Source organism: Marmota flaviventris, chromosome 17 (genome assembly GCF_047511675.1).
Source record: "Marmota flaviventris isolate mMarFla1 chromosome 17, mMarFla1.hap1, whole genome shotgun sequence".
In the NCBI taxonomy this organism is placed as follows: Eukaryota; Metazoa; Chordata; class Mammalia; order Rodentia; family Sciuridae; genus Marmota; species Marmota flaviventris.
The window spans coordinates 65,158,706-65,171,318 of record NC_092514.1 but is presented as its reverse complement, the minus strand read 5'-3'; the positions used below and the strand labels follow the sequence as shown (position 1 = coordinate 65,171,318).

The 12,613-nt window shown below is 43.0% G+C and overlaps 1 protein-coding gene across 1 annotated transcript in view; it reads left to right on the top strand.

Annotated features, from left to right (window-relative positions):
- Pitpnc1 (phosphatidylinositol transfer protein cytoplasmic 1) overlaps window positions 1-12,613 on the top strand; it is a 254,083-nt gene that overhangs the window by 115,422 nt on the left and 126,048 nt on the right. The window contains exon 2 of the mRNA XM_027946269.2: window positions 7,411-7,559. Within this exon, the coding sequence (XP_027802070.1) occupies window positions 7,411-7,559 (149 nt within the window). The remainder of the gene's footprint in view (window positions 1-7,410; window positions 7,560-12,613) is intronic.

Sequence of the window (12,613 nt, the reverse complement as noted above, 5' to 3'; positions counted from 1 at the left end):
CAGTGCTTCGCACGTGCAAGGGAAGCATTCCACTACTGAGTTACAACACCAGCCCCCAGTAGAAATTTATGAGTTGCCAATAAGAGCTATGAATGGAGTTTAAAGTTTTCTAATAGCCACACTTTTAAAAACATTTTTAAAAAATACAGGTAAAGTTATTTTTAAGAACATGCTGTAAAGCTGGGCATGGTGGCCCACTCCTGTAATCAGAGTGACTTTCGAGCATAAGGCCAATCTGGGCTACTTAGCAAGACCCTCAGCAAACTTAGTGATACCCTGTCTCAAAATAAAAAATAGAAAGGGCTGGGGATGTAGCTCGGTGGTAAAGCGCCCCTGGCTTCAATCCCCAGGACCCCCCCCCCCAAAAGAATATATTCTAGTAAGCCTCATATATCTAAAATACTACCATTTTAATAGGTATCGGTAGAAAAATTACTAATGAGTTAATTTTTTCTCTTTCTCCTACTCCTCCTTTGGTAGTTAATCTTTAAAATCTAGGGTGCATTTCACTTCTACAGCAGTCTTGTGTCACATGCTAAATTTTCAATGGAGATACCTGATCTGTGTTTAGATTTTATAAAATTTCCAGTTGAAAGAGTAAAGTCATATACCCAAGATGTTTGAAATATAGTTAAAGGTTTTTAAACAAATGAACCAAGCATCTGTCTTTAAATTAAAATTGAAGAAAATTTGACATGAAGTCCCTCAATTACACAGGTCACATTTCAAGTGGTCACTAGTCACATATAGCAAGAAACTACTATACTCTAAATAGCTTACTAGGTAGGTCCAGACTGGGCCCAGTACCCATGGATGGGGGTTAGCAAACTTTTTCTGTAAAGGGCCAAATAATAGCTAATAGTTTCAGCTTTTAGAGCCATACATCCATCCTCTGTGAAAATTTCTGTACTCTGCTGCTGTAGTGTGAAAGCAGCCACAGAATGAATTAGCATGGATGTGTTCCAATAAAACTTTATTTAAAAAGCAGGCACCAGTGCACATAGTTTGCCAGCCACTAAAGCAGAACATTTGTCTGGTGCTTTAGCTATGTTGTGGGATTATCGAAAACAGCTCTAGCCTCTAGCTTTTTGAGATGAGGTTATTAAAACCTGGGTCCTTTGCATCTCCTTCCCTGTGTGTAATTACAATTTTGACACCACCTGGCGTGAAGTTGGCACCGAGCCTGAACCCTGTGTGTTCTACCTTTCAAATGTTCTCTTCAATGCGTGCCTTGCACACCATGGAACAATTGCTTCACTGTGCTTTGAGGTTCATGTATTGAGATGGAGAGGACTGGAAGAAAGGTTTCAACAAATGCACCAGGGGCAATATGGATAATATGAGAACCTTGCAAGAATGCCAAATTATATCACCCTCTGCTTTTTCCTCTAGACACACAGCCAGACAGAGTGGCAAGAATCAGACACGTTTCACAGATGGAAAAATAACGTAATTTCATGTTGAGTCGGAGGCACAGGTGTTTCTCTGCCTGTTAGGTTATATGGCATCCATTCATATTGATTGTAAAGGCCAAAGTAATTATAAATTCTGATTTTTTACTTGGGGCCTCGTCATCCCAAGTCATATCCTCAGGGAGTAAGTCCTCCTAGACAAAGTCATGTTTATTAGAAAGCAGTGGCTTACACTTGTCACATCCTGATGTTTGGAAATGGAGCTGGGATTAATGGAGGAAGAGAAAGGGGACAGGAGAGGGAGGACACAGGCCAGTTGGGAGGAAGATGACACCCCTTGGTTTTCTAGGGTAGGGGGTATGGGAGGTGGGCCATGCTAGAACTCCAGAGCCCAGCAGTTGGAGAAGCATTAAGTGAACGTCCTTTGTAGCTTGGAATTCTGTTAAACCTAGGACTTTGGGTCCTGTATTTCTTTAGTTAAGGATGAGGTTGAAGGTATTGATAGTGCTCAATTCATAATCCTTTGCCATACTCAGAATTGGGGCTTGGAGTCACCTTTTTGAAGTCATAGTTTAAGGCTGAACTGGGAAGTTACTCAGTGGTGCTCAGCATTATAGTTTGTAAAAGCATTACCTGATGAACCAGCTCTGCTTCTCCAGACACGTTCTGTAGTTCTCTCTGGTGCAAATTCTGCAGCACTTTGAAACACACCACTCCATGCACGAGTGGGAAAAATCTGAATCCCCATGATGTTATTTGACTATGGAGATAATTATTTGGGGTAGCTATTCTGATAGCTCACACGGAGGCTCAGCTTGCAGTGTGGAGCTGTCTCTAATCATGATTGCCTGTAATGATGATTACCCAAACTCTGGAATTATAACAATAGATTTTACAAAGTGAGAGCCTAATTGCTCCTGCATTCCATATGTGATCACAGATTAAGCAACTTTGATCTTTCAGTCAGACTTTTGTTACTCAACTTCTGAAATAGCAAAGTTCAGAGGCATGACTTTCTGACAACCCCCATCCTTTTAAATCATAGTGATTTAAAATCAGACTTGTTAAATCAATTCACCTGTGAAAGATATAAGGCCCAAAGACAGGTGGAGTAGAAAGAGTATTATTGACCTGTGGTGCACAGATCCAGCTCTGTTGTGTAGAAACTACAGAAAGTCTTTGGCTTCTCTAAGACTTAGTTTCCTCATTTGTAGAGATTTACCTGGCTGAATCATTGTATTAGAAATGAATACAAAACACTTAATCAGTACCTCTTGCTAATGGGCAGTCACTAAAGTTATGCAATGCTGTCATCATCATCATCATCAATTCTGTTACCAAGTCTGAGGTCTTCAGAACCCTCTGTGTCTTTCGATTTTGAGACCTTCCTTCAACAAACAAGTTTGTTTGCAGTAGTGATCAGAGATGTGGTATTTTTACTCAGTTAAGGATGGAACCTTGTAAGACATTAGTACAAAAAAGGCAAAAAGAAATAGGCCTCCTAGCTGGGCACTGTGGTACATGCCTGTAATCCCAGCGACTCAGAGGCTGAGGCTGGAGATGGCAAGTTTGAGGCTAGCCTCAACAATTTAGCGAGGTCCTAAGCTGTTATGTCAGATTCGTGGGACCCCAATAGACCTCCAGGAGCCGAATCCGATGCAATCACACAAGAGTCTTTATTGCAGGCTCGAGCCTGGACTCACAACCGTTTCCGACATAGCGGTCCCAGGGAGTGAGTCTGGTCCTTTGTTCAGTGAGATTTTATAGGTTTTGGGGGGATACTCTATGCGTCACATCACACAGCAAATCATTCCATACCGCGGGAAAGTCAAACAACAACTCTTAACATTGATTAGCACATTCACTGGTGGGAACAAGTTGGGTAGGGGTGATTGGTTAGTACAAGAGGGGGATTCCTTTGAACTGATTGGTTTAGGCCACGAGGGGTGTACATGCTAAACTACATGGCTTCCCAACACGTTATCAACCACCATAAACTACTTGGGGGTCATCTGGCATTCCAGGTATTTTCCATGTCTCATGCTGATTGGAGGTTGCTAGGGGGGTTGCTATGGGTCCTAATCTAGCCTCACTGAGTCAGGGACACCTGGCGCCTCAGACCTCTCCTGTTATTTACAGAAAAACAACTCAGCAGGGTAGGTATGTGCCTAGGAGTGCTCTGGGGATTTTTCCAAGGACAAGGGTCACGCCCCCTTCCTTGGATAGGCTTTGCTCTGAGGTAGAGGCTGGTTTCTCAAAAATGGAGTCACATTAGTTTCTCAAAGCAACTTAGTGAGACCCTGTCTCAAAATAAAAAGAATAAAAATGGCTGTAGATGTGGCTCAGTGGTAAAGATCCTCTGGGTTCAATTCCCAGTACCAATGGTGGCAGTGGGGTGGGTATGTGTGGGTAAAGAATAGGCCATCCTAAAGAAGGGACACTCCAGCCTGGCACACCTTAGTCCTGAGCAAGTACTGACGAATTCCCCCACCGTGCTCTGCCTCGGGATTCAGCACTGAATTCCCCCTTATTCAAACACTCACTCAATGCTGAATGTAGTTCTAGAATGCTCTGGGATTTGGCATTTTTAGGAGGATCCTCAGTGATGTAGAAAACAAGTGGTTTCGGGGCCAAACTGTTTGCTGCTTATGTCTGCGAATCAATTTGTGCTTTAAAAACAAAACAACATCATAAACTGCTTCTGGATGGCCCAGCTCCAATGATCACAAACAAAGAGCAGAGCCAGCCTGATTTTCTTGGTAGGGACAGAGAGGACAGTCACAGAGTCTTGCCTATCTGGGTGTCTGGGCTTGAGTATCCTGCCAACCCCCGCACCTACAGGTCACCCCCAGACCGATGCTGTCACAGTGAGCTAAGGCTGGCGTCTGCCCTGCGCTGGAGACGCTAGAATGATCCGTGAGGCTGGGCCCTCCACTGGCCACCCGTGAATCAGCCTACACTGCCTCCCTGTTCTGTTCTCGTCCCTGCAGAGCAGGAAGCACTTGAACTGAGCCCAGCCAGGGCTGACTCGCTTCTGGCTAATGGCTTTTCTGTGTCATGTGTTGACCTTGGTACTATACATTTTTTAATATGTGAGTGAGTTGGAGCTTTTGCAGATGGTCTGATGTTTTGGCCCAGCTCTTCTGTAAACCCCACACACTTGAAGATAGGGACTTTTGGTTAAGGATGTCTGTTCCTGAATCTAGTCTACCCTTTTTAAAAAATCAAGATGAAAGTCACGTAACAGAACTTTCATAATGTTGTGCATCCTCCATTGCCATCCAAAACACTTTTATCCCCCTGCCCAAAGAACCTTTATACCCATTGTACTAATTTTCTAAGGCTGCATGACTAATACCACGTGTTCAGTGGCTTACAACTGTAGATGGGTATTGTCTCCCAAGCCTAGAGGAAGAAGTCTGAAGTCAAGGTGTCAGCAGGGCTGCTGCTTTCTGGAGGCTGTGAAGGAGAGTCTATTCCTTGTACGTGGCCATCATTTCTTCACCTTTCTCTGGCCTCTCTGACTCTGTCCAAATTCCTCTTTTCATAAGAAGGACACCAGTCACATTGGATTAGGGCCCGTCCTAATAACATTTTAGCTGGATTACCTCTGTAAAGACCCTACCTCCAAATAAGGTCACATTCTGAGGTTCGGACTTAACCATGTGAACTTTGGGGGACATACTTCAACCCACAATGCCCAGTAAGCAGTTTCAGCATAAGTATGTCATTCTTTTTTATGGCTGAATAATTTTTCATCAAACAAACATACATTTTTTCAACATCAAGTCCAAAGTACCTGACAGTGAAGGCCATGCCCCTGAGCAGCTAAGCACCCTATTCAGGCTCCTTTCCTGTTCCTGTCAGTGTAAGGTGGGGCATTGATCTCAAGGTATAGCTCGCAAATCTCCAATCTGTGAGCTTGTTCTTACTGCCCACTTTGAAAGAGCATTATAGTCTTTTTTTTTTTTTTTTCCTTTTCCTTTTTGGGGCCTTTATTTTTGTTTATTTATATTGGTGCTGGAATTAAACCCAGTGCCTCACCCATGCTAGGCAAGCACTCTACCACTAAGCTACAACTCAGCCCTGAGCATTGTAGTCTTTGGAAACAAAAGTAAAAGCAGAACTGGACCTGAGGGAAGCCAGGTCAAGCTTTTGATCCTGATCCTAATTCATCTTTAAAATGGATTTGATCTTCCAGTTTCCTCTTCCTGCTCTTATCCTCAGCACTGTCTTCTCCCTGTATCTGCACAAATGCACTCATATTGAAAGCATTTTTAAACACAGACCTTTCTGAAGAGGGGTGTGGCCCAGATGGGAAGCATAGTCCTTAGAGAAGACCCAGCCAGCTCCAGCCCACTCCTGTCGTCATGGTTACTGGGCCTGGTCCCTCAGCTTGGAGCTTCTTCACACTCCCCTCCCTGCACCTGCCTCAGCACGAGAGGGTCCTTCCACCGCGTGTACACTGCTGGCTCATTCATTTCTCTCTTATGCACGTAGGCTGGGGAGATGTCTGGCCAGAGTCCTTTTGAGAACAAACCAGAGTCGTCATTAGCTTGCTGCAGACTCAGGCCCCACTCCCAAGTCTCAGAGTCTTGGTGGCAATGACTTCTGTCTGTGTTACCTCACGCCTCATCTGCAGGAGGGACTGAGCAGGGTCACATCATTCTGCCTCTGACCCTCAACAGACTAGTTTCTCATGCAAACATCGTTTTCCTGCCTCCTGTCTCCTCACCCCATCAAAATAATTTTGTCGTTTTGAAAGTGCACTGGGGAGCGAAATGCCGGCTGGCCCCAGCATTTTCAGAGAGGCAGGAAGGAGAGTGAAACATCCTGAAGAATAGAAAATGTTCCTATTGTATGTTTCTCCATTTTGTCATTTTTAGAGTAGGACATGTGGCTTCTGGGACTTGGGCTGGGAGGCCAGGCACCTACAGTGGAGTTGAATGAAAAGGAGTTAAAGATACTGAGGTTGGTTCTCATGTGATGGCGCCCTTCTAGAGCTTAGGTTCTTGGACTTGGTTCCAGCCATTGTTGGCTTGGATATTTGGAGCTTGAAAAGGCTTCCAGGATCCCAGCAGCTTGGGAGGCTGAGGCAGGAGGATCACAAGTCCAAAGCCAGCCTCAACAAGTTAGCGAGACCCTGCCTCAAAATGAAAAGGGCTGGAGATGTAACTCAGTGGTTAAGCACCTCTGGGTTAAATTCCCAGTACCCGCCCCTCTCTCCCCTCAAAAAGCTTCCAGGAAGCCAGGCACAGTGGTGCACACTTGTAATTCCAGCAACTCTGGAGGTTGAGGCAGGAGGATCACAAGTTTGAGGCCAGCTTTCACAATTTAGTGAGGCCCAAAGTAACTTAGTCCCTATCTAAAAATAAAAAAAAAAGGGGGGCCGGGGATGTGGCTTAGTGGTTAAGCTTCCGTGGGTTTAGTTCCTGAACTGGGGAAAAAATAAAAATAAAAAGTTTCCAGGTGGTGTCCAGTTGCCTATGAGAACTGCTATACTAGGGCCTCCAGGAGAGATGAGCACCTCCAGGGGTAGTAGAGGCACATAATAGTCCACGTCCAGCAATCCTGCTGGTTAGGCAGAAAGCAGGGACAGAAGCAACACACCCTAGGCAGCCTTTGGCCAAGCCAAATAGGATATTAGCTCCATGTAACCCTTAGGACCAGGATGGAACGCGAGACTCCTGCACTCCCCTCCCCTGCTGCTGTGGAAGGGCTGGTCAGCGCTGAACCTTAAAGACTGCCAGCCACCCCAGGGAGCACTTGCCAAGGTGATGCGGAACATTTGCAGGAACATGCCGTTTCTGCATTCTGCTCACACTAGTTCTCTTCCTAGCTCCCAGAGAAAAGTCACATTAGGCACGAGTGTCTGCTTTCTTTTCTCGGCAGAAGGTGCTGATGTCATTAGTTGCTCTGGCGCCACGGTGGGAGGGGGATTTGTCAGAGGCAAGCTGGGGGGCTGACCTCTTTGTCTCTGTCTCCGTGTGCTTTGTAGTACAAAATTGGACAGCTGTACATGATCAGCAAGCACAGCCACGAACAGAGTGACCGAGGAGAAGGGGTGGAGGTCGTCCAGAATGAGCCCTTCGAGGACCCTCACCATGGCAATGGGCAGTTCACGGAGAAACGGGTGTATCTCAACAGGTAAGTCATGGCAGTGGGCAATACACACAGGAATCCCTCGCACCTGAGCCCGTGGTGCCATTGAGATAAAGGCTGTGAGTGTCCAGGAGAGAAAAGGTCACTTGGAGAGCCATTCACCCACCCTCTAAAGCCAGCAATCTCATTGCTTCCAAAAACAGACCCCACCCTCCTTGCATTCTGTGAAATGGACTCCAGCTGCATTTTCAGTGGAACTTACCCCTTCCCTTTCCCGCCCTTGGATGGCACAAGATGAAATCTGACCTTAAGAATCAAATGACTTAGTCTTGTCCCTTGTTTGGCGTCAACTATAGAAAAAGATACCTAGAAATTGTAGGGAAAGTCTGAGGGTGGCAGTGGATTTCTATTTACTGTCAAGCAGCTACTCAGGTGTCCACAAAGAGAAATGACAAAATGAATAGGCACCTGTGACCAGAGTGATAGTGAACTCAACTTTTCCCAAGTAGAGGCTGTCACTCTGCATTGGAAAGGAATCAGAAACCATCATTTTCTAATGCAAAAATACCATTTGTTTTGTGAAATGTATTCTTAATCTTTTGCTGTTTTCTTATCGCTGGTGGCACAATTGATCATTAGGGCTCGTCTGATCTTATCCACACCCAGTACACCCAGCCAGGCCTCCTTCTTCCCTTCACTTCTTTCCTAGGTCACATGAAATACGTTGTACTAAAGTTAGCTGTCAACCCCAGCAAACCAGTGTGGTATTAGCTTTTCCACAGCTGACTTTATACCCAGCTGTGGCCTCTCTGGTTGGCCTATTTGTGATTATTCAGAGCCTTTCCAACTTACTTGCTGGACAGCACCCCCAGTTTATTCACTGACCCTGTGAATATTCATCCATTCTCCATGACTTGTATGTACACAAACGATTCTCAGAGGAGCCATATTTGGATTTCACCATTCCAACATGGGCTTCACTCTCTGGCAGGGTGAAATAGGCCATTCTGCATTGCACTTTGGGTTCTGTTAGCAGTGCAGGTGGAAGTTCCAGGCCAGTATCTTGGGGCAATGGCCTGGGGCTGATAAAACCAAAGCCTTTTTATCTGCCCAGAGATGCAGTAGCAGGGAATTCCTGAGTCATAATGAAATGCAAATGAGATGGATCCCATTCATTTATTAGAAGCTGTGAATTCCCGGGATTTGGAACCAGTTCTACCAGCTGTTGATTTACAAGGAATCTCTGAGCTCTGGGTCTGACCTGAGGATCGCTTCCTTACAGAGACAGATTTCTCTATATGAGGTTTGGCATTCTTCATGTGGAGGGTGTGAAGCAAATATTGAACAGTTTTCCCCCTTGGGATCACCTCTGTAGAGCAAGAAGAAGTGAAGGAAATGCAGGAAAATAGAAACTATGGAAAATTCCATTTCTTGGCAGGCGATTACATTCTCTTAAGTTATTGCCTGGAGAATGTTCTCTATGTACCAAAAATCAAGAAAAATTTTAGAAACTTTGTAACTTTTGCTGAAACAGAATAAGAAGTATCCAGCTGTCTCTGTCATATCTGTTTTCTCTATCAAAATATATGATATTTATTTTAAAGGAGAGTCATAAACATCAGTAAAAAGGAAATTTGTTATAAATAGAATATGTGGACTTCCAGTAATAGTAACTAAAAAGATTAATGTAGACCCTCCCCCACTTCCTATGACAAACACAGGATGAAATATAACAATATAAAGCTGAACTCAAAACAAAGAAGGGGAAATCCTCAGGTAATAGAGAACGGGGGAAACTTGAACCACAGTGGTAAGCATACCAGTGAGTGATGAAAAAGCCATGGGACATCAGAATCCAGCGTAGGCCCTGACAACTTGGGGTCAGGGATGTCATCCCATAAGGGGGCAGGAAATGTGGCCTCAGGCCCACACAAATGGGAAGTTAGAATTGAGAATCGGGCATAAAAATCAGTCAAGGACTGAGAGGGGTTACTACCCAGAGATCCACATTGAAAGAACTACTGAAGGATGTACTTAAGTAAGAGGAAACTGAGTTCAGGAAGGAAAGAGTTATCTAGAAGTAATAAATAAATTGGTAAACATTTGAGCAAATATGAATGAGCAGAGAATGTTTTAAAAATACTAACAATGACTAATTTGGGGTATATTTATAGAATCTAAGTAATAGACAACAGAAGATAAAGGTAATTATGGTAACAAAAACACTCTAAGGTGCTAATATTGTTTAGGAATGGCAGAGAAATGTTTGTTGATTTAGTCTTTTTAAGGCAGGTAAGTACTCTCAGAATGTAAAGTGAGGGAGTCGTAAAACAATAAATAACTTCTGAAAGAAAACATAATCAATCCCTAGAAGGCAGGGGAATTAAAAAGGAAAGCCAGCTGTGGATGTTGTCCAGTGTTAGAGCATTAGCCTTGCAGGCATGTGCCCCTGGATTCAATCTTCAGCATCATAAAATAGATAGAAAGAAAAAAAAAAAAAAAGGTATGCCAAACAGAAAACATATATTTTTGATGTCAAACTAAATAAAAATCTCAGATACTCACTTATTCCATTACCCTTGGAGGTAAGATCATGTGACCTATTTCTGACCAATTAAACATAAGGTCTTTCCCCAACTCCCAAGAGAAGGATGTTCAAGGGACCCTCTTTCGTATTCAAGAGGGGTATGATCTTTTAAGAAAGGGAGGAGGACCCTCTCAATTCTTGCAGTGCTGTTTCCCAGTTGATGCCAAGGCCAAAAATAAAATCCTTTTAACATAGAGGATCAGTTGCTTATATGATTTCATGCCAGTGTTTTCTTTATTATTTTATAGTAAAACAGCCTTCAGGAAAGAAAATGAAGAAAAAAGAGCTGACTCAGGAAGGTGACTTCTGGGAAAATAATTGGTAGAACCTACCACACGAACCTTGATAACAAAACTGAACAATAATAGGACAAAAAGAAGATTTATAGATGAATCTCAACTAAAAACATGAAATTCCTGTGTAAAACATTAGCAAATCAGAATAATAACAACAAACCATGACTTGCTCAGATTTATCCCTGAAATTAATTTAACATTTAGCCAGGTGTGGTGGAGCATGCATGTAATCCCTATAAAACCTACACGATTTATTGTACATTGTAAGTTTTAATAAAACTTTAATGAATTATGAGTATGGGGTTGTCTTGCCAACATGATTTGGGAGTCTAAGGTAGAAGGATCACAAGTTCCAGGCCAGCCTCAATAATTTAGTGAGGCCCTAAGCAACTAGCAAGACCCTGTCTCAAAATAAAAAATAAAAAAGGGCTGGAAAGTGGCTCAGTGGCCCAGAGTTCAATCCCAGGTACCAAAAATGAAAATAAATTAGTAAATTAACATTTAATAAATCTTTCTGTGTACTTTTCCACAGTAGTCAGGAACAAAATAAGGATCCTTGTTATCACCATTTCTGTCTCACATGTGAAAGTCCTGATCAATGCAATAAAACAAGGAAGGAAAGCTGGGGGTGCAGCTCAGTGGTAGAGTGTTGGCTCAGCATGTACAATACCCTGGGTTTGATTCCCTAGCCCCCTCACACAAAGCAATAAAAACTTATTAAAGGAAAGGAAGAAACAGAATTTCAATTGCAGATATGATTAACTAATGGAAATTTCAGACATCCCAGATAGGTTAGCATCATATAGGAATGCAAAATTGCTGAGTATAAATTAATATACAAAAATCAATCAAGACCAGAAGATAGGAATGCCGGAAGAGAGATGTAGGATCCATTTTTAGAAGACATTTTCAAACACACAAGTCATCTGAGAATGTGGTTGGTGCCTTATAGTCAATTATGCTGTTGTGGGGTTACTCCGGCATAACTGGGACACTCATAGAGTGCCTTCGCAGATTCAAACACCAGACAGGTAGTTAAACACAGTAGATGGCTGGTTCAGTGGACAATCTGGAAGACCCTTCAGAACTCTCTACATTCAGAGTATTCAATAGACATTATCCTGACTCTCGCTCAGCATACACAAGTAACCAAAGAGGCAGAAGAAAAAAGAAGTATTTTTAGTTTCCTTTATACGTCTAAACTGGGTCCATCATTTTATAATCAAAAAGGCTTTTGACTTTTTTCAAAGAGAATAGGCATACATTTTAGGACCAGGGAGACCATGATTTAGCAATAGAGAAAGAATAATGGCCGGACTATGAATTAATAAGATGAATTCCTATAATCATAAAACCAAAGCTATTACTTGAAAGTCACAACCTAGTGCCTCCTCAAACTAATTCCTGTCCTGCATGCAAAGTTGTTTGACTACCATGTTGGCAAGACAACACCATACTCATAATTCATTAAAGTTTTATTAAAACTTACAATGTACAATAAATCGTTCAGGTTTTATAGGGAAGCCCTTAATGAAGTAAGAACAATCCTATTTCCTTATTGAGGTAGGGTCCAAGGATACCTGGTTCCCACATTCATGAGTCTACCTGTCCATCTTGTGAGTGTTCATAGGAGAGCAGGTCCTAAGAATGGACTGGCAGTAGCTAAGATGTTCCCAGTACCCCACTTAATAACTCACATTATTAAATATAGTCTCCTATGGACCTGAATTCATGAGCTGGCTAAGTGAATGGATCTATATGTGAAGTCAAATCGCATTCACAAACTGCTCTGTTACCCAAGGTTACTATTAGAGGCACTGGAAATATTCAAAGACTGTGTAATCATGACCTACTCTCCAGTTAATGTGGAAAGAAGAAAATTGCACAAAGGGGAGTTAGATTCAACAATAATTATTATCAGGCAAAGCCCAAACATCTGTGTACTCTCTGGCTGGAGCATAAGTTACTTAAACTGAAAAAGCAGAAATAGAGACTGTCTTCTAAGCAGAAAGAGTATTTCATGGAATAATATTAGGGACCCCACAGAATTATCTGGAGGCAAAAGAATGGGCAGGAATCCGATGGCTCCAGAGGGCCAAGAGCGCAGTGATGACCGCCATCTCCAACTACAACCAGACTGCTTCCTTCTGCCACCTCTGCTGCCTCCAGCCATCACCAGCACGGTTCTGTGGATGCACCCCAATTTCCCCTTTGTT